This window comes from Protobothrops mucrosquamatus, unplaced genomic scaffold (assembly GCF_001527695.2).
Source record: "Protobothrops mucrosquamatus isolate PMUCROS unplaced genomic scaffold, P.Mucros_1.0 scaffold2406, whole genome shotgun sequence".
In the NCBI taxonomy this organism is placed as follows: domain Eukaryota; kingdom Metazoa; phylum Chordata; class Lepidosauria; order Squamata; family Viperidae; genus Protobothrops; species Protobothrops mucrosquamatus.
The window spans coordinates 1,639-22,854 of record NW_015388478.1 but is presented as its reverse complement, the minus strand read 5'-3'; the positions used below and the strand labels follow the sequence as shown (position 1 = coordinate 22,854).

General features: G+C 52.4%; 2 protein-coding genes across 3 annotated transcripts; one reads left to right on the top strand and one right to left on the bottom strand.

Moving 5' to 3' along the window:
• Positions 1-4,284: 4,284 nt before the first annotated feature.
• On the bottom strand, positions 4,285-6,689 carry MLLT11 (MLLT11 transcription factor 7 cofactor). Its single transcript, XM_015824892.1, has 2 exons — positions 6,599-6,689; positions 4,285-4,749 (listed from the first exon to the last, which is right to left on the bottom strand). The coding sequence occupies exon 2, from the start codon at positions 4,741-4,743 to the stop codon at positions 4,465-4,467; it is 279 nt and encodes a 92-aa protein (XP_015680378.1). The 5' UTR covers positions 4,744-4,749; positions 6,599-6,689; the 3' UTR covers positions 4,285-4,464.
• Positions 6,690-9,893: 3,204 nt separating this feature from the next.
• Positions 9,894-19,491, top strand: CDC42SE1 (CDC42 small effector 1). 2 transcript variants are annotated; one of them, XM_015824891.1, is made up of 4 exons: positions 9,894-10,032; positions 17,122-17,356; positions 17,496-17,606; positions 19,137-19,491. In XM_015824891.1, the coding sequence occupies exons 2-4, from the start codon at positions 17,303-17,305 to the stop codon at positions 19,206-19,208; spliced, it is 237 nt and encodes a 78-aa protein (XP_015680377.1). In that variant the 5' UTR covers positions 9,894-10,032; positions 17,122-17,302; the 3' UTR covers positions 19,209-19,491. The 2 variants fall into 2 exon arrangements, with proteins under 2 accessions (XP_015680377.1, XP_015680376.1); XM_015824890.1 differs by having other exon boundaries at positions 17,493-17,606.
• The last annotated feature ends 1,725 nt before the right edge of the window (positions 19,492-21,216 follow it).

Genomic DNA, 21,216 nt, shown 5'->3' with positions numbered 1-21,216 from the left:
AGATTTAAATTTTGCCGCCTTTCTCGCCGTGGGCTACTCTTATTTCCTGGTGCAGAGACCACCCCCTGCTAACAGGGTCTCTGTCCCCTTTCCAGGTGGTGCTGCGGACAGCCGGCCACTTGCTCGCTGGGGCGCTGGTCCTCATGGCCACCAACCTGGGCAGCTCCTTGCCCGCCCTGGCCAGCGCCCTCCGGCCCGATCCCACCCTCTCCCTGGAGCAGAAGGTCACCTTCCTCTTCCTCTTCTTCCTCTTCGTCTTCCTGGCGGTGCTGATCGTCCGTTGCTTCCGGATCCTCCTGGACCCCTATCGGAGCATGGCCTCCTCCACCTGGAGCGACTACGTGGAGAAAGACATGCTGGACTACCGCCTGGCCTGAGGGGGGGGGGAAGGAGGATGACCTCAGTGGAGATGGCCGGCCCAAGCTGGGGTACGGAGGCCTTGGTGGAAGCTCCACGCACGGGGGCAGTCTAACCTCTAAAAGACCTTTGTGTTTCCTAAACAAACACACCTGTACATAGACCTATTTGAAAAGCAGGATTTATTGGACGTCTGGGGAATATTTTACCCCCATAAAAGAGGGGGCAACACTTACGGCTGGCAAGAGACAAGGGCGTTGTGGGGAAGCGCACCCCGTGCGAGTCCTGCCTCGTTAAGGACCAACAAGGCACAACTTTTCATTTGGAGACCCCTGGGCAAAGGTGGACGGGGGTCTATAATAAAACAGGGCGGGTTCTCCAGAGCAGCTGCCTTGTGACTCCAGTCTCCCTCCTTCCCCACTGGCACACTCACCATCGTGAATGGGCCGTCCTGGAAGGCTGCAAGGATCCCAACTCAACTCCCACAATCCCCCAACCAACCACGATAAAACCCACAGGTCTTAAAAGTTGCCAAATCCTGAGAGAGATGGAGGCGGACCCCTCCCCTCTGCGCCCCTCTACGCTGGGCTGGGTCTTCAGAGGTGGCTGAACTACAATGCCCAGCCCTCCTTGCGTTGGTCTACCTTGCTGGGGTCTGTTAACAAACCAGACCACAAACTCCACATTTTGACACCCAGCAAACAGGGCGTGTTGAAAATAGCGGTCTGCGTGGCATAAATCTGGGTTAACGCAGCTCACGCCAGCAAACTATTTAAGCAGTGGGCAATTTGCACGCAACGTGACGAGGTTTTGCTTTTTAAAAAAAAAAGAAAAGAAAAGAAAGTGTCTTGACTTCTTGGTGGAAATAAAGCACAAGCAATTTGCAAGAAAGTTAAGGCTTTGTTTCTTCCCTCATTTACGAAGGGAAAGTTGTATTATTCTAAAGCTTGTTTATTTAAAGCTTCTTCTTCTTCGTTCCCTTCTTCCATAGAGGGAGCATTCCGCTTGAGGGGAGCCTCTTTCCATCTTATCTCCTAAAATGCACAGTTCTGCTGTCCCTGCCTTCCCTTCCTCCCCACTTCCCCAGCTTTTCCACCCTGGACTTACCCAGACCGTGATGAAGGGGGCTCCGTTAGCCATCAGTAGCCTGGTTTCCTCATCCTGGCCTTGGCGGGCTGCTTCCAGGAGCTTCTTCTCCAGGCCCATCAGCTACATCTTTATACAGGAGAACAGATGGTTTCAAACATCTGGAGGGAGAGAAATCTCACTGGTTTGGACTGGGGGGACGGGGGAGGAGGTCAGTGCTGGGTCTGTGTGCCGCCCCTGCCTCCCCTACTCACAGGTGGAAAAAAGGCATTTAGGCCATTGTGCTCCGGGGCTGGCATTGTCCTCTCTGCAAAATCTTAAGGAGAAAAGACAAGGATGACTTTAATCTTCGGAAGTGGTGAGTGCTCCGTCATTGGAGGTTTTAAGGGGAGACTGGGCAGCCATTTGTCTGGAGTGGGAAGGCTATAGGGCAGGGGTGTCCAGTCTTGGTCATTAATTTAAGACTTGTGGGCTTCAACTCCCAGCCATGAATGGCTGCCTGGGGAATTCTGGGAATTGAAGACCACAAGTCTTAAAAGTGGCCAAGCTTGGACACCCCTGCAATAGGGGCTCCTGCTTGAGCAGGGGTTGGACTAGATGGCCTCCAGGGCCCCTTCCAACTCAGTTATTCTTTTAATTTCAGCAAGGACCCTGTGTGAACTCAGACAAGGAGCTGGGTCGGGGGTGGGAGTTGTAGTCCTCATGGCCGTGCCATTCAAACAAGAGGCCTATCCGCCCCCTGACACTGGGGATGATGGGAGCCGCAGGCTTTCTGGTACTGCTGGTCAGTGGATGATGGGAAGTGCAGTAGTCCAGTCGTGGGGACGAAAAGCTCTGGAGTCCAGGAAGTGGGGAGGGTGGGCAGTGCAACCCAGGCAGGAAGGATGGGCGTTGTAGTCCAACCTTCGCGGGGAAGGGTCCTTTTTTTTCTCCAGACCCCTTTAATCCTCTCTCCCCCCCCCAGACCCGGACTCACTCTGCGAGGCGGCGGTGGTGGTGGGGGGAAACTCTCCTCGTGGCCGGGTCAGCCTGTTTCGCGCTCAGGATGATGGGGCTGCGATAAGAGGGGCCTTTTTTTTTTTTAAACCGACAAGCCGCTCCCCCAACCGCGAGAAAAATGGTAGGCCCAGAAGTATCGCTCCCTGATGGGGGAACCTTTAGGGTGTGACACACACACAGTCTCGCTCTTCCGGCAGCGGAAAGGAAGTCGCTTGGGCGCGGGTGAGGACGCTCTGCCCCGCCTCTCTATGGTAGGGCGAGGCCGCTCCCTGAAAAAAGGCGCTCCCTCCTTCGGCGTCTCTATGATCAGGCGTCTCCTCTGGAATCGCCCATAGAGCCCGGAATTATATAAAATTTCCATCTCTGGGTGTGTGTTATGTGTATGTGTGTGTGTGTGTTGATTATAAGAAGCTCCCTTTGTCCCCAAAGCACTGGACCATGACTCCCATCATCCCCAGCCCTGTGAACTGCAGCGAAATTTCCATCTCTGGGTGTGTGTATGTGTATATGTGTGTGTGTGTGTTGATTATAAGAAGACCCCTTTGCCTCCAAAGCACTGGACTATGACTCCCATCATCCCCAGCCCTGTGAACTGCAGCGTTAGATCAGAGATGCCCCGCTGGAGGAGAGCCTTTTCAGAGCTGAGCCCTTTTCAAAGGGTTTGGACCACCGCACCCATGCTCCCCAACCGCCCCCCACCCCACACCCCACCCAGGAGTGCCCGACACATCTCCATCTGGGCAGCAGCCCTTCCCTCCCCCTCCCCTGCAAAGCCCAGGTGGGCACCAACCCCTCCCAAGGGCAACACGCCCAAGATGCCGACCCTGGAGGATGTGAATGCACGGATGAACCGCCCTGACACGCGTGTACTTGAGACCCGAAGGACCCTCCTGGAGCCAGATCGTGGGTGCGACCCTGGGGGCTCTTTGTTCCCACGGGAACCCACCCTTGGTGGCTGGATCGGCGGCCAGGAGCATCACCGTTGCCTCTTTTTGGTGCTCCTGGTTTTAAAACGGGGCTGAATTTGGAGTAATCGCTCAAGAGAGGAATGGGGTGTGTGTGAACCGTGTCCGTTTACGGTTCGACTTCTCTCTGGAGAAGGGAGCGAATAAAGCACCATCGGCCTCCCAACTCATCCCTGCAGCCCGAGTTTCACACCCATCAGCCCCTTTTTCATTTCCCCCTTTTACGGAAGATATAAACGGTTCTCCCTTCCAAGACTCGCCTTTTAGAAAAGCCCCTTTTCCCCAACTCCAGATGTTTTAGGCTCCAGACCAGCATTGGGCCCGCCAGCTGTGAAAGTGAGGGAACCCGCAGATGGGGGTGACCCCTCTTTGCTATCCTTCAGATCCTTGTGAAAAGAATACCAGACACTTCCCCCCACCCCACCGCCATAAAAAGCTTGCTTTTTTATTTCAATCGGATCTCTTTCTTTGCCCCATCACAGGGACATTCCTGTTTTCTTCTATTTTAATTCCTCCTTTTCTCTGCCGTTTCCTTCCTCTTCCAAGAAAAATTAGGGAAGGTTCTACAAAACCTACACCCACTCAAGTAAACAATTTGGGGTTATTTTAAAGCAAAACTTACGCTTTCCCTGCTGGCAGGAGATTTCCAGTCAAAGGAAAATAATAATAACTGAATGGGCCAAATCTTTGCAGGCCGGATTGAGGCACAAAGCCGCCAGTTGCTAACCCCAGTGGCTGATCAGCCCTACGTGCAGAGAAAGGAGGAATATTTTTTTTGTGGGGGGCAATTCCTTCTCCTAGTCTGGCAGATCGGGAGGGGGGGGAACAAGAGGGGGGAGAGACACAGTCTTTTGGCAAATACATTCAAACCAAGGTGAACAGTCAGTTTTGTTTTATGGCAAAGGATTCAGAAGCATCAGCTCGGGAAAGCGCAAACACGGCACAGAGGAACCACAGAGGAGTTTGGAGGGGAGGGAGAAAACCCCACGGGGAAGACTGCAGTGGGGGGTGGGGGTGTAATAAAAAAAATTAGTGGCTTCCATCCCACGGCTGGGCTTCAGATGAGGTCAAAATCTCCCGGGTTGATGCTGGCGATGGGGGGTCTCCAGAAGTTAAAACTGCTGAACGGGAGCAGGGCGCTCTCTGCCTCTTCCGGGCCCCCCAGACTGGGCCTCGGGGTCTTCTGCTCGGACACCAAGCTGCCGTAGCCCCGTTTGGGCTTGAAGAGGGCCAGGTCGGCCAGTCCCAGACACTCCAGTTCGGAGACATCCAGTTCAGGAATGGGCATTCGCCAGTAAAGGAAGGAACCATACTGGGAATTCACGGTGTCCCTCATTTCTTCCTGGGGGGAGGAAAAGCAGGAAGGAGGCGGCGTTATTGCTTTAAAATGGTTTTTTTTTTTTTTTGAGATTTTAATGGTAATACAGGGAGTCCTCCCCCTGGGAGGAAAAACCACCAGGGAGAACCAGGTTGGGATCTCCCTTCAGCTTAGTGGCCAAGTGGTCTACCTCACAGGGTTGCTGTGGAGGCAAAACTATTTTGCCCCTTTAGAGGAAAGTCAGGATTGAAATTTGCATTAAATAAAACAGTCTTTCTTTTGTTCTCACAGGATTTTAGTCGTCGGTGAGGAAAATATTAAAAAAGATGCTTCCCCCCCCTTTTCCTCTTCCCTTGCACGTGCGTACACCCCCCCCATATAGGTCTCTTTCTTTGGGGGGGGTGGCTTTGTCAGTCTGGTTCCCCCTTTTTTGCCAATTCCCCAAGGGACCCCTCCCCGCCGCCATCTCTGCCCCCTCCCTCTTCCCTTCCTCAGCAAAAGCCTTTTAAAACGCTCAGCCATCCTCGGGCCTTAAATGAAGATTTTTTCCAAGCTGCTGTGAACCATCTAGGCTGGGCTTCTTTTACCCAGGATGGTCAGGCTGTGAACGAGGAGCTCGGTGGCGTGTATGACATTACCCAGACATCTGTCCTCTTTAAATATAGCATCTTTAGCGGTCTGTACGGAGGGGGATATATTTGCATTCCTCTATTTGTGCGCTGGAAACATTTTCGGAGAATTATTTAACCCCTCCTGGCGGCAGAGAGATGGCTGAATGACTCGGCAATATTAAAAGGCAGGCGTGAAACAGGAAAGAGACGGGGAATGGCTAACATTTTAAATCCCCTCTCCCTTGGGGGAAGGTGGGACCGAGTTCCCCCCACTGATTTTAGAGAGAAAAAATAAGGCAAGGTGTATGCAAGGCACCTGTTAAAAGGACTGAGATTTGGGGTTTAAAGAGGTGTATTAAGGGGCTCATGTCTCCATCAGATTTATTTATAGTCCAGCCCTCTGAAATTGTTAAGATGGAAGAAACTGGCTTTTTTTTTTTTTAACCAGGGCGTCAGCTGTAAGGCTGCTAAGAAATAGGAAAATGAAATGAAATTATATATTGCATTGTGTCAGGATTTTCTGAATCTATAGTAACTTAGAAAGGAAGATGATGGATGGATGAATAGATAGATAGATAGATAGATAGATAGATAGATAGATGATAGATAGATAGATAGATAGATAGATAGATAGATAGATAGATAGATAGATAGATAGATAGATAGATAGATAGATATGGACAGACAGACAGACAGACACAGATATAGACAGACAGAGACAGGGATGAATGAATGGATGGATGGATAGATAGATAGATAGATAGATAGATAGATAGATAGATAGATAGATAGATAGATAGATAGATAGATAGATAGATAGATATGGACAGACAGACAGACACAGATATAGACAGACAGAGACAGGGATGGATGGATGGATGGATAGATAGATAGATAGATAGCATCATGTACTAGTATAATATAATACAATCTAATATTCAATATTACATCATATAAAATCACATTAGGCCACGGTTTGCTGACTGGGAATAACCTAGAAATAAATTTAATACGGCATCGCTTGTTCCTGGACAGAAATACCCCATTACCCCAAGGTTTCCTGGCAATAGAAATAAATATAACACAACATCCTGTATCTAGGTGGTATAATAAAATAGCTGATGCTGGGGGCTTTTGAGCAACTCAACCCTTCTAAGGTGGAATAGATAAATAATAAGGATGCCTCGTCTCGCCCTGCCCGCCCAGCCTCTCACCCAAGCCTTTGTGTGTGTGTGTGTGTGTGTGCTGCTCCCCAGTCTTACCTCCTTGTCAGCAGGATTTGGGGGAAGAGCCCCGATGGTGTCTCTCTGTCTCTTGGTGCAGAAGATGCTGCTGGGCTGCCGGGAAGCTGCCTCTGTCTGCCTTTGGCTGGGCGGGGGGGGGGGGGGGGATGCCAGGCGTGTCCGTCTCCCCTCCTTTCTTGCTGCAATGCAGCCCCTCCTGGAAAGAGATTTCACTGGTGGGTGGGTCCTTTCCCCCCCCCTCCCCATCAGCTGCCGAGCCAATGGATTAGCTAGGAGGGCTATTTCCAGGGAGCTTTGGAGGAAGGCAGGAGGGTGGGCACAGTGTGTATGTGTGTGTGTGTGTGTGTGTGTGTGTGGCTTGGAGGGTGGGCACTTCTGAGCTGTGTGTTTTGCACAAGAGGGACCTGGGGGGGGGTGAGGTCTCTAGGGAAGGAGGCATGGATTGCTCTGGCTTCTGAGAAACAGAGTGGGGGGGGAGAGGTTGGGGAAAGGAGGGTGGGCAGCTGGTTTCCCCTCTCCCACGAGGGGAGGGGAGGGGGGGTCACCTGCCAATCTGAGTCCCAGGCAGCTGAAGCCTGGTCAGTCCTGGTTCTGAAAAATTAGCCTGATTAGGCTGCATCTGATAGGTTAAGAGAGTTGGAAGGGATCCTGGAGGTCCTCTAGTCCAACCCCCTGCTCAGGCAGGAGACCCTGCACCATTCCAGACAAAGAGACTGAATAACAGAGTCGGAGGGGGACCCTGGAGGTCCTCTAGCCCAACCCCCTGCTCAGGCAGGAGACCCTGCACCATTCCAGACCAAGAGACTGAATAACAGAGTAACAGACTCGGAGGGGACCCTGGAGGTCATCTAGTCCAACCCCCTGCTCAGGCAGGAGACCCTGCACCATTCCAGACAAAGAGACTGAATAACAGAGTAACAGACTCGGAGGGGACCCTGGAGGTCCTCTAGTCCAACCCCCTGCTCAGGCAGGAGACCCTGTACCATTCCAGACGAAAAGACTGAATAACAGAACAACACAGTCGGAGGGGACCCTGGAGGTCCTCTAGTCCAACCCCCTGCTCAGGCAGGACACCCTGCACCATTCCAGACAAAGAGACTGAATAACACAGTTGGAGGGGACCCTGGAGGTCTTCTAGTCCAACCCCCTGCTCAGGCAGGACACCCTACACCATTCCAGACCAAGAGCTGTCCAGTCTCTTCTTAAAAACCTCCACCTGGGGATGGCAGCCGCAGTAACCCTCTGCCCCCAAAGCCACCTTTCGTAGAGGGGCCGGCCACTGCGCCAAGCCAGTATAACCCCCCCCCACACACACACACACAGCAGCAGCAGCAGCAAGGGTGGGCACCCCCAGCCCCCCCAGAACCTCCCACTCCTGCTGGGGCTGCAGTGCCCCGAGCCTGCCAGAGTTGGCAGCAGCCGCTCCCGCGAGTCCGGAGACGGGTGTGGGTTGAATCATCGCGGGGGGGGGGGGGGAGGTGGTGTTCCTCGGTCTGCCTGTTGAAATCCTCCGGAGCGTTTCCTCCTCCTTCTACCCGCGGCAGCAGGAGGGCGGAGGAGCCGAGCGGAGCCTCCTTTCCCACGGAGAGAGGACTTTCCATGTGGGTTTGCTGTGGCGCTCGGAGGAGAAGGGACCGTCCCGGGACCCCCAGCAGGGCAGGTAAGGGGAGAAGGGCGCTCTGGGCCTCGGGACCGGCCGGGGGCCGGCCTGGTGGGCAGGGAGACCCTGGCTGGCTGTTCTAGCCGCCTTCTCCGGGGCTTCCAAGCTCTTCAAAACTTTGCGCGAAACTCTTCCGGACACCCCCCCCCCCAAAGTTTCCTTCCTCTCTTTCTCTTTGGAAAGTTCAGGTGAGTCGCTCTTTCTTTCTTCCGCACCTGAGGCTTCTCCCGACCCTCCTTCCCACCCTCGCCTCTTTGGACAAACACGTTTTGCGAGACAGGCACGGGAAGGGGGAAAAAAAGGCGATTTTAATTCCCTTTAGAAAAACAGGGTCCTTTTTGGCTTTGGAATGGCTTCTTTCCCCAGACTGGCACTTTTGAAGGAAGGAAGGAAGGAAAAGAAAGAAAGAAAGAAAGAAAGAAAGAAAGAAAGAAAGAAAGAAAAGAGAGAGAGAGAAGAAAGAAAGAAAGAAAGAAAGAAAGAAAGAAAGAAAGAAAGAGTCCGATTGATTCAGGCGTTTAATTTCTTCTTCCTCCAGTGGGGAAGAAAGGCCCTATTCATTTGGGACTCTGTTGCCTTTCAAAGATCTAAAGTTTTTTGTTTTTTTAAAACTCTGACACCTTGGGGAGGAGAAAAAAAACGGTTCGAATCTCCCAACTGACGAAATGGGGAGATAGGAAAAGGCCGGGAATGGGGCTGTTTCTCTCCCCCCCCCCCACCACCACTTTTTCAAAGCATGCTTGAATTTCCCTCTCCCGTGTTGCCCACCAGCTGGGGCCACTGGCACTTTGGCCCAATGAAACCCAGCATGGTTTGAGAAACGCTTTCATGGCCCCAAAAACTCGGGCTTTCGGTTTCTGGACACTTTTTCCACGCTTCCCAGCACGACGGTGGCAACGTGTGTGAAAATCTGATTAATACGTGNACCCTGCACCATTCCAGACAAAGAGACTGAATAACAGAGTCGGGGGGGGGGGTCCTGGAGGTCCTCTAGTCCAACCCCCTGCTCAGGCAGGAGACCCTGCACCATTCCAGACAAAGAGACTGAATAACAGAGTCGGGGGGGGACCCTGGAGGTCCTCTAGTCCAACCCCCTGCTCAGGCAGGAGACCCTGCACCATTCCAGACAAAGAGACTGAATAACAAAGTCGGAGGGGACCCTGGAGGTAAATCTAGTCCAACCCCCTGCTCAGGCAGGAGACCCTGCACCATTCCAGACCAAGAGACTGAATAACAGAGTAACAGACTCGGAGGGGACCCTGGAGGTCCTCTAGTCCAACCCCCTGCTCAGGCAGGACACCCTACACCATTCCAGACCAAGAGCTGTCCAGTCTCTTCTTAAAAACCTCCACCTGGGGATGGCAGCCGCAGTAACCCTCTGCCCCCAAAGCCACCTTTCGTAGAGGGGCCGGCCACTGCGCCAAGCCAGTATAACCCCCCCCACACACACACACACAGCAGCAGCAAGGGTGGGCACCCCCAGCCCCCCCAGAACCTCCCACTTCTGCTGGGGCTGCAGTGCCCAGAGCCTGCCAGAGTTGGCAGCAGCCGCTCCCGCCAGTCCGGAGACGGGTGTGGGTTGAATCATCGCGGGGGGGGGGGGGGGAGAGGCGGTGTTCCTCGGTCTGCCTGTTGAAATCCTCCGGAGCGTTTCCTCCTCCTTCTACCCGCGGCAGCAGGAGGGCGGAGGAGCCGAGCGGAGCCTCCTTTCCCACGGAGAGAGGACTTTCCATGTGGGTTTGCTGTGGCGCTCGGAGGAGAAGGGACCGTCCCGGGACCCCCAGCAGGGCAGGTAAGGGGAGAAGGGCGCTCTGGGCCTCGGGACCAGCCGGGGGCCGGCCTGGTGGGCAGGGAGACCCTGGCTGGCTGTTCTAGCCGCCTTCTCCGGGGCTTCCAAGCTCTTCAAAACTTTGCGCGAAACTCTTCCGGACCCCCCCCCCCCAAAGTTTCCTTCCTCTCTTTCTCTTTCTCTTTGGAAAGTTCAGGTGAGTCGCTCTTTCTTTCTTCCGCACCTGAGGCTTCTCCCGACCCTCCTTCCCACCCTCGCCTCTTTGGACAAACACGTTTTGCGAGACAGGCACGGGAAGGGGGAAAAAAAGACGATTTTAATTCCCTTTAGAAAAACAGGGTCCTTTTTGGCTTTGGAATGGCTTCTTTCCCCAGACTGGCACTTTTGAAGGAAGGAAGGAAGGAAAAGAAAGAAAGAAAGAAAGAAAGAAAGAAAGAAAGAAAGAAAGAAAGAAAGAAAGAAAAGAGAGAGAGAAGAAAGAAAGAAAGAAAGAAAGAAAGAAAGAAAGAAAGAAAGAAAGAAAGAAAGAAAGAAAGTCCGATTGATTCAGGCGTTTAATTTCTTCTTCCTCCAGTGGGGAAGAAAGGCCCTATTCATTTGGGACTCTGTTGCCTTTCAAAGATCTAAAGTTTTTTGTTTTTTTAAAACTGTGACACCTTGGGGAGGAGAAAAAAAACGGTTCGAATCTCCCAACTGACGAAATGGGGAGATAGGAAAAGGCCGGGAATGGGGCTGTTTCTCTCCCCCCCCCCCACCACCACTAAAAAGTTTCGTACGAACTTAAAGGGAGAGGGCACAACGGGTGGTCGACCCCGGTGACCGTGAAACCGGGTTACTTTGGGTCGTACCAAACTCTTTGCGAAAGTACCGGGGTTTTTGAGCCCGAAAGCCAAAGACCTGTGAAAAAGGTGCGAAGGGTCGTGCTGCCACCGTTGCACACACTTTTAGACTAATTATGCACAAAAAGCTTATTTGACACCCCACCGAGGTTAGCTTGATGGGGGCTGATGTTGTGTCACAGGGATTTCCAAGAGGCTGGCTGAATGTAAAAAATCCCATTTTTCCCTCCCTTATGGCTGGTTCTAAACGGCTGGGAAAGCACAGGGAGGACTCGGGCCCAGCGGGTGGAGAGATGGGCCCTGTGGTCCTCCAGGAGACCCTCAAGTTGGGGAAGTCAAGCACCCACCCACTTTGGTTCTCCGGTTTCTTTCGAGCTATGGCATGGCAGAGGTGGTGAATGCAACCTCTTGATTGCAATTATGATTTGTGCATTGTTCTGTTATTTTAGCAAGGACCCAGGGGAGCGTATCCAGACCCCCCCCAGCCCGTCCCCCTCTCCTTCCCCCAAACATCTGTCTTTCCCCTTTCTTGGAAAGAGTCTTGCAAAACTCTCCTAAGAAAGTTTAATGTTCTGTTTAACCCTTGTGTTCCCCCCTCCACCCCTCTGCATTTCCTTTTACGGCCCTGACTCAGAAGCAGCCCCATTGTTCAGGCAACTTCAAGAGAGGGAACCGCTGGGCTGGAAGTGTTCAGGGCCACACAGGCCTCCTTCGGCAGCCCACCCACTCACCGCCCCCGTCGGCCCCTCAACCGGGCTTCTCTCCAGCTGCAGACTCCTTTGGAGGAAGGCTGGACGCACCTGCAGTGCTCCTGAGTTGTGCAAAAATCAAACTTTAAAAAAAATACATATATAGAAAACATCTAGAAAGCATTTCCTGCCTTCTTGGGGGGAGGGGCAGCGGCGGGGAAATTATCCCGAGAAATTTTGATTTTCGAAAGAATAGATTTTAAAAAAGAAACTGGCGCTGGAAAGGAGAACCTTCGCAGTGACAGGTTCAGAGTCCAAAAGGGGGCAATGTGATTTTCCCCCCACCACCAATGTCGTCATTGGTGTTGTGTGTTTGTGTTTGTGTGTGTGTGTGTTGAGATCTTAGTGGATATTTTGCAAGGAAATCTTCCCAAATGGTCGAACTGCCCTGCCTTTCTCTGCACAGTCAAACCTAAACCCGCAGGCGTGGAGGTGTCCTCTTTTACATGTGTGTAACATGTGTGTAACATGGGTGTGCAAGGGCTCAGGGGGTCTCCACTGCAAACTTCAGCATATTCTCTGCTGCAAGCCGTGGCCTGTCTCAAGAGACCATCCTTCTAGACAGGAAGCTTTTGTTCATTGTTATGACTGGCATGGCTACTAATTTTTTATTTGTGTATTCGAAATCCGCTTTGAGCAACAATTTGAAACAGAATTTTTAACAACGTATCCTTGGCATTTCCCAAATCTTGATTAAGTTTGTGAATAACTCAAGGTGGCCAGCGTATCTAATCCTCCTTCCTCCTCCAATCTGCTACCCCCAACAACAACCTTGACTTACAAACCGTGAATTCTAGCTTAGCGTGTTGGGCAGTCCTAGCCAACGGCTGGCTGAGTCCTTCTCCTTAGCTTATAAGCCAAAGTCAGACCTGGTTTGCGCTGGGATGGGGACTCCCAGGAAACCCAACATTTAGCCAGAAAACGTCTAGGAGAGCAAAGTGCTTCTCTAGAGCCGGTGAGGAAAGATGGCTGCGCCCGTGACATCACCAGGGGGCAAAGATGACTTGGCCGGCCGGCCGCTGGGAGGACCAGACGGCCGCCAATCCTTTCTTCTCTGCACGGAGGAAATTCTCCCCGCTCCCCAGATGGGATTCAAGGCCTTTTTCCTTCGGAGCCGCCGCGGATCTTCCTCCCCGCTCCCGCTTGCGCTTGCAACAAAGGGTCCTTTTGTTCTGCACAATGAGCTGAGCCAGGGGGGAGGCTGGGCGCTTCCTGGCTGGAGGAGCCAACGGGAGCTCGGCCTCTCCATGCTGGATGCCACCGGCCGGCCGGCAGAAAAATCAGCCTGGTTTGAATCATTGGAGAGGAAAAAAAAAAGGGGGGTGACATTGGCCTGGGATGGTGGTTCTCCAAGGCTTGGAGATGGCCAGGTCTGACGGAACGGGCCTGAGAGATTTTTCCAGCTGGGACAGAAAATCCCTCTGGATTTCTCTTTGGGCCTTGGTTCCCCGCCAGCAAGCGAAGAGGCAAAGGCTGGTGGCATTTATTTATTTATTTATTTATTAATTATTTAAATTTATATACCGCCCTATCTCCCTTACGGGACTCAGGGCGGTGAACAGGCAATAATAAAAATCACAATAAATATTGTGATTTGCAGGTGGACTCTCTCCTGACATGGAGGTTCTCTGTGTAGCGGAAGGCTTCCTGCCGCCTCCGTTTGCAGGCCTTGGAATTGGCGTCCGGCCCGTGGGAAAAAAACGGCCTTCGGAAGGGAGCCTGCCGCTCACAATGGGTCTGGGAAAACAGCCTATAAATCTCGGGGAAACAATTAACGCCAGCGGGCCGGCCGGAGGGAAAAAATAACCCCAGACTTTGCTACTGGGGAAGGAAGCTGCCTCAGGAGCACCAGAAAAAGCCTACATTGCCCGCGATATATATATTTTTTCCGGAGCAATTCCAGGGAAATGTTGTCACTCCAAGCCTTGGTGCCCTCCAGAGCATCTTCTCACGTCGCAAAGGGAATACGTCTCATCCGTCCCGGGGCAGGCTTTGGCATCTGACTGCCGCTGCCCATCCCCTGAGCCCGGGTGGCACCGCCAGGCTGAGAGTGGCAGCCCACCAAAGCCACGGCGGATTCGTGGCCTGGAGAAGACACAAAACCTCACTTCTCGTCCCCGGCTTCCTCCGTCCATCCCGTTTTCTTGGGACCGTTGCTGAGAAGTTGCTTTGTGCCGGCATTCCTAGCGCACTCCAGTTCCCATCGTCCCCATCGGTTGTTCGGGAGCACCGGCTTGGAGAAGCGGGGTGAAGGAGAGTCTGTTTTTGCAAAACGCCTCCAAGAGCCAGTTTTTGAAAAAGGGAAACGGATTTATCAACCGGACGGCTTGGTAGCAACAGCTTTCAAGGAAACTTGAGGGTGGAACCTGAACGAGGATGGGAGACCACCAGGAGATGCCCCGGTCGTGGCATAGACCTGGAAGCTGTAAAAAACATCACAAAAGGCAGTTGTGGCCAACTTTTTTTAGGCTGTTGTCGAGAATATTCTCAGAACTGGCTCTGGTGAATCACGGTGGTTAGGAAACACTGGAATTCACCTGGCAGAAATTTTACATTTTCTGGATGTCTGCTCGGTAAATAATTAACTCTGATTTTTCCTGCCCCTTCAGATTGGGCATTGAAATACGAGTTGCAAGCTGAAAACAGTGGGTCAAGAGTGGGGCGTTTTATCCCAGCGTGACGGGATAAGTCGTCCTTTCGAAAACGATTTGCAGGCGGCCACCGGTGCCCCCCAAACCCACCTGTTTTAATTTGCCCAGCCAAAAGTCCTTCACATTTCTAGCCCTCGTGAGGCGAAGAGGCCACAGACCTGACTAAAATCGCAGCCTTCTCCGGCTGCACACAGGACACCGTCACTTCCTTTCGAAACGGCCTGCACATTTTTGCAAGGTTGGCTGGTCACGGCGGCTCCCTTCCCAAGGCCAGCTGCTGGCAGATGTGCGCTGCGCCCAGAGGCCCGCCGTGAGTTTGAACACGTCCCGTGTGGGCAGCTGATCGGCCGCCCTATGCAAAACACCAGGAAGATTTTGCTTGGTGGCCTCTGTTTCGAGGACATGCAAAGTCTAGAGGAAGATGTTTTTATGGAAAAAAAAACAAAATTGGTGGAAGAAGATAAAGGCAAGACCTCTGTGGAGCTGCGTCCTGAAGACTTTGGAAGTCGGAGCAAAGTGGTAGGTGGAAAGGACACCACCAGGAGAGGCTGGGGCAGGAAAGTAGACTAGGAAGTTGCAAAAACACCCCAGAAAATGAGAGCAAGTCACTTTTTCTCACAAAGGCAGGGCCATCCCAGATCCTCTTCACATCCGGCCCTGCGTGGGGAGGATGGGACCTGTAGTCCAAATCCCCAGTTGCAGGAAGGCACCCTCTTCTTCCACGCTCATTCATTCATCGAAGCAAGCGATCTTCGGCCCTCAAGTTGTGTCAGCGGCACATGGCAAGCCCCCTCCCCTCCGTGCACTTGGGGGGCCCGGGTCCTCTTCCCCTCTCCGGCTGCAGGGTGGGAAAGTTGTGGGAATGTCCTCTCCGCTTTTTCCTGCTTTCTCGGAGGTTCCAGCTGGCCCAGCTGAGTCAGGGCTGAGTCAAGCTGCATCGTTCCTCCACCGACGACGTCTGGGGCAGGCTGGGTCTTGCCCCAAATGCTCAGAACGGTTGTTTTGCTCCTACTGCAACGCGGAGAAAAGACGCTGCGAAGCCACGCCAATTTACACAAGCGTGTGCAAGGCGGACAGCCTTCCCTGCCCCGTCCAGATTCCTTATTGGGCTGGTTTCTTCCAGGCTCGTTGCTTCTTTCTCTCTTACAGTCCTCGGCTTACACAACAGTCCATTTGGTGGCCGTTCAGCACTGAAAAAAAAAGGGACGTAGGGCCTTTTTTCACACTTAACGACGGTCGCCGCATCGCTGAGATCAGGGGACCCAAATTCTGGGAGCTGAAGTCCACAAGTCTTAAAGTGGTCAAGGTTGCAGACCCCTGACTTGGCAAAAAGTTTCAAAAAGCATGTCACAAGGACATTCTCGATGAACTTTCGGCGGTGGTTGATAAGTGAGACACAGCGTCCTAAAGCGAATCCAGTGTCCCCATTGACCTTGTTTGCTAGAGATACCCGGGAAGGCCGTAATGACGTGAGAGTCTTTGCAAAACCCTCTTCCACCTCTGCCCCCCCCCCAGCAGCCCAGCCGTCCGTCGGTTCGCTGAGTCATTTTTTCTGGCCGGGTATCTGTCTGGCCCCAGCCTGAATCCTTGTGCCCGTCATGCCTCTCACCTCTGGCGGGGGTCTCGCAGGCTACGGCTGGGAGCTGGCAGCAGGCCAGCCCACATCGTGCAAAAATCAGATTTTGCTCTCTGCGGGAAGATGCCCGGTCTCTCCTCTCCTGCTCTTTCTGCCAAACCAATTCCCCCTTTTGTTTCCTTTTTTTCTTTCAAAAAAAAAAAAAATCCCCCAAAGGCAGAAAAATCCCAGCATTTAACTCTTGTTTTGAGGGTCTTCCCTTTGGCTCAGGACCCCAGGAAGGGTGGCAGCTACTCTTGGGAAGCCCCAAGCAGGGTTGGATGGGAGACCACCAGGAACCTCAGGGCTGGAAGGATTTTGGGAGAAGGTGTTGACCAGCCACCTCGGTGTTGCTGCTAGGAAAACGTGGACGTGTCTCGTGGGGTCCCCCAAAGTCACGTGTGTCCGTTTCTCGAGCGGGGAGGGTCAGTCTTCATGTCCTTCAGGGGCCCCTCCAATCTTAGCAGCCTAAGCAGGCGGGGCTTGTCTTTCCAGATCTCTTGCAACTGAACTTCCCAAAAGGTTGTCGTCACTTTCACACACACACACACAAAAAAGAAAGGTGTGAACAGGTGACCTCCAAGGGCTTTCCGGGCAAGGTTATTTCGCAAGGAGGAAGTGGAGGCTTTGTGCAGTTTGTGTTTGTGCAATTTTTTTTTTTAAATGCCTCTAGTCTGCTTCTATGGAAACTCCTTGTGGTTTCCTGTTATCTGAAATGATTGTTTAAAAAAACCATTCCTCCTCTTGAGGGCCCCCCCTCGCCCCCCTGGCTTGTGAGAGGAAGCCGAGGCGCGTCTGCACCACGCAGGGTGACTCGTCAGCTGCGTTTCGAAAGAGAAAAGCTGGGGGGATCCGTGGGGCACCTTCCCCGAAGCGGTTTGCAAACTTGGGCAGCAGCATGTCCGGCCTTTGCGGCGTGTGGAGGCCGAGCGGTCAGTTCCTGGCTCCTCTCCTTGACCATCCCAGCCCCGCTGAGTCCAGAGGGCTGACCTTCACCCGGGGCCGAGAAAAGAGATCTAGTTGTTGATGTAATTGTTTTCTTCTTCCTCTCTCTCCTTCTGTCTTCCATTTTTTATTTCATGCTGTTCCTTCCTCCCCCTCTTCTGCTTTTCCTCCTCCTCCTTCCTTCCTTTCCCCTAATTTTCACTCAGTGTTGTCCTCATTCTTTTTCCTTCCCTGCCCCCCCCGCGCACCCATCCTCCCCGTCCTCTGAGGTTGTCCTTTTACTTCTTCCAAAGGTGGTTTCCAAGCATCGGCGTCCGAAGTTGTTTCCTCGCCATCTGGAAGTCTCTCCAGGCTCCCAACACCCCCAGGCCGCCACACGGCCGAGTGTGGTCTCTGGCTGGACTAGGGGGTCCTCATCGCCTGTCCGCAGGTCGTTGGCCCCCACCGGGCAGAAAGCTGGGAGCCACTTTCACCATGAGTGATTTTTGGCACAAACTGGGCTGCTGTGTGGTGGAGAAGGCGCAGCCGGTGAGTCCTGCTTGGGTTGGGTTTCCTAGCCCGGGGATGGCGCCTGGCGGGCAGGGAGGTCCTCGCTGGGGTTGGCGAGCTCTTCCCTTCCTCCTTCCTCCCCTCACCAAATCTCCCGCGGTCCCATGTTCCCCAGCAGCAAAGGAAAAGACGGCGGATTGACCGCAGCATGATCGGCGAGCCCATGAATTTCATCCACCTCACGCACATCGGTTCCGGCGACATGGTGAACGAGGGCCTCCCCGCCGTGGTACGGCTTCTGCCCGTTTTTGCTTCCGGGGAAGTCGCGGATTCTTCCAGATCAAAGCAGGGCCAAACAGGGAGGGGGTCCCCTGTTAAATCCTGGGAGCCCACCCAGAGAGGGCATTAAAACGAGGCTGCCAAGCAACCCCAGGTTGGGTTATTTCAGCCTAAGTTGTTTAATCCTCGGCGGAGGGGACAGGAGAGTGGTGTGCGCTGGTTCCCCCTGGAAAGCGGAGGAGTCCAACCTTGGCAACTTTTAAAACCTGTGGACTTCAACTCCCAGAATTCCCCATGGCTGGCTGGGGAATTCTGGGAGTTGAAGTCCACAGGTCTAAAAGTCCTAGAAGTCTAAAAACCCTCTTTCAGAAAGGATGGCCTCCACTCCACAAAGATCCACGCACGGTCCTAAACGTGGCATTTGCCCGTTTTGCCGCTGCGTGACGTGGCTGGCTCAGCCTGCCTGCAGTTCTCCTGCTTTTGGTGGGCTCCGTGCAGGATTTGACCCCCCGCCCGGGAAGCGCTGCCTTTTTTAAAATTTAAGCCTTGGAGACTCTCCAGCGGCAGCGTCAACTGGAAAAGGACGTGGTGGTGGAGAGGTTTTCCTTCCCTGCCCTGGAATCACCTCCCACACACCAAACGGTTGCGCAAATTCTCCGTCAGGGCTCTGGAATCCAAGAATCTCAAGAGCTGCTGTCCTGGGGGTGGGGGGGGGGAGACGTGGAAAAAAAGGGAGGGGGGGAGGAATCTCTTTAGGCAGCTGAGTTGGCTTATTAAACAGCCGGAAACTCTGGCAAAGGGCCGGAATGTTTATAATCCCGGAGTTCAGACATGCTACGAGCTCCGTTTGCCAAGATGCCAGCTTTAATTTGTGCCCACGGTTGGAGGCTGGCTATTCTGGTCTCGTGGAATTTACTTTCCAAAGTCTTAACGGAGTCCGTTGGGTGGTCTAATCCGGTGGGTCGGTGGCTTTGTGGGGCTGTGTATCGGGGGGAGTACAGCACAGGTAGTCCTTGAATTCACGACCACAACTGACAGCCCCCAATTTCTGTTGCTAAGTGGGACGCTGGTTAAGCGAATTTTGCTCCCTTTTACGCTCTTGCTGGCCAGAGTTGTTAAAAGAATCTCTGCAGTTAAGTCAGCCACCCGGTTGTAAAGTGAATACAGCTTCCCCATTGCTTGTTGGAAGGCCGCAAAAGGGATTACTTGACCCCCCCGGGACGCTGCGACCGTCATAAGTATGAGTCAGTTGCCAAGCGTCCGTATTTTGATCGCACGGCCGCGGGGAAGCTGCAAGCATGAAAAGCAGCCATCAGTCACTTTTTTCAGTGCTGTTGTAAGTTCGAACAGTCACTAAATGAATTATTGTTAAGTCGAGGACAACCTGTAATCAGAAATGCCCCGAAGGTAGAAAGCTAGCAGTTGAGATGAAAGTGCTTTTCCCTGACATGCTAGATTTCTAAGCGCAGGGAGTTTAAAGCTATGGTAGACATTGAGGGAGGGTCTTCACCCTTTCTTTTCTCTTCTCCTCTTCCTACAGTCAGGAGCCGTCCAGGAAATGAGATCCAAATGTGGGCGAGAAAGACCTTGGAGCAATTCCCACATTTTATAACCTCGCGCAGGGCCTCCCCCCCCTCCGTTTCCGTGTAAGTGTGGAATGAATTGCGAAAGCCACGCCGAAACACTCCCCCGTTGGGAACTGCTCAATGAGGACTAGCCACTTTATTTGCAACGGTGCCGCAAAAGATGGTGCCGAGGTTTGCATCCCCTGAAGAATTGGGAGTTTTGTTTGTTTTTTAAATACTGTTAACATTTTAATCGGTGTAGTTTTAATGCGTTAACGGTTTAACTACTTTTACCTGTTTGGTAACTTCTAAGCTGCCAGAATCACCTTGCAAGGGATGGCGTAAAAATTTAATAAAATAAAATAATGAGTGAAAATTGACTCATTGGCCCCTGGGGCAGAAAGTTAAAAGATTTCCTGGATCCGTTTTGGCCCCGTCCAGCCGGTCTTTTAAATCCACAGGACCACCGTGCTCGGGACATCTCCCTCACAAGTCTTGTTCAAATGTTGTTGCTTTCCCCTTTCATAATTATATCGCCAGCGTAAAGGGAGAAAGTCTTTCATGTTTATTCTCCTCTCTCTCTTTTTCTTACAGGCTAATTAATTACAAAAAATAACCTTTAGAGAAAAAGAAAGAAGCGCATTTCTGCCTCACTTGAATTTCCTGTTGGGTCTTGTCGAAACGGGTTGCCAAACTCAAAAACCGTTGAGTGAATTAGTCACCGCGTAACTTATCCTTTTTCAAAAAATTTTGTAAGAGCAACAGCCCCAACATCCATCACTCTGCACATGCCCAGTTGACTGTTCCTTTCTGGCGTCGTTCGCTCAGCGCTACCCACCCCCTGGGCGAGCAGAGTGGGGACAATTTTGCACGGGTACAACCTTGAAAAGAATGGATGATTCCTTTACCCAGAATCGACCCACGACACTTCCGTGTGTTTTGGCTCCTTTATAAACCCACCACACAGACTGAATTATTCGTGGTGTTTTTGCAGACGTTTCTCCATTGGATTTTATTCTTCAGGACGTATCCTGGCCGCAACACAAGACATTCTGGAGGCTATTAAGGTGTGGGGCCGCCATCTTGCAGAACGATCCCTCCTGATGCTGGCGTATCTCATTCTGGATTCCTTACACACACACCCAGGCCGAGGCAGGGGGTGCTAAAATATCTTCCAGGTGTCAGCTAGCAACTGCTGATTCTTTCAAGGAAGCAGGATCAAAACCCAACAGCAATTCGGTGCTTGTGATATTTGTTGTTATTATTATTATTATTATTATGGTTTGTCGCGTACTCAGCCGGATGTCCAGGCTGGATTTGGCATTTTTTTTGTCTACCTGTCCAATTTATTTGCTGCCTGCCTCGCAGTTCGAAGTGACTCTAAGTGGCTTTTCTCCTTGCAACCCTCTGCTCTTTGCCCAAATGGGGATCCAGAAAAATCCATCCCCCCGCAGGTTGGCAAAGACGTTGGGATCCAGAGATGATCCGAGGGGCTCCATTGCTCAAACTCCCACAGCCAGGAAGAATTCGCTCTCGGGCCCCCTTTCCTTTGCGGATTGAAGCAAACACACACACACACACACACACACACACACCCAGGCTGATGGAGAGATGGGAGATGGGGGCAAAATTGCCACCAGGATAAACCACATCTCTGCAAGCGTGCAAAAAGCGGCTGGAGAAAGTACCCCACGGAGCGTGTTTTGTCCGGAAGAGGCTCAGTGGGGACCCTTATCCAAAAGTCCCATCTTTGTTTGATCATGGCTTGTGTGTGTCTCTTCTCCAGCCAGGCTTGTATAAAAAAAATGTGGAGGCAACGTTGTGGAAATCTTGCCGTTTCGATAACACTTGTTCCCCAGGTTTGATTCTCCTGCGTTCCCATGCTTCCCTTCTCGCTCAAGGAGACTTTTAGAGGATCCAGCCTGGAGGAGAAAAAAAAAAGTTTCAAATTCCAGGTTTTTCAGCATCCTGATATCTGAGGTTGTGGGAGATTTCTCTGTGGGATTTCTTTATTCTCTCTCTGAAACTGGAGTTGCAGAGTCTGCATGACGCCCC

Excerpts from the sequence above, each read along its gene's own strand:
- MLLT11 (XM_015824892.1), bottom strand. The coding sequence starts at position 4,743 with ATGAGGGACACCGTGAATTCCCAGTATGGTTCCTTCCTTTACTGGCGA.
- CDC42SE1 (XM_015824890.1), top strand. The coding sequence starts at position 17,303 with ATGAGTGATTTTTGGCACAAACTGGGCTGCTGTGTGGTGGAGAAGGCG. Across the intron at positions 17,357-17,492 it reads TGGTGGAGAAGGCGCAGCCG|CAGCAAAGGAAAAGACGGCG; the intron begins GTGAGTCCTGCT and ends CATGTTCCCCAG. Across the intron at positions 17,607-19,136 it reads ACGAGGGCCTCCCCGCCGTG|TCAGGAGCCGTCCAGGAAAT; the intron begins GTACGGCTTCTG and ends CTCTTCCTACAG.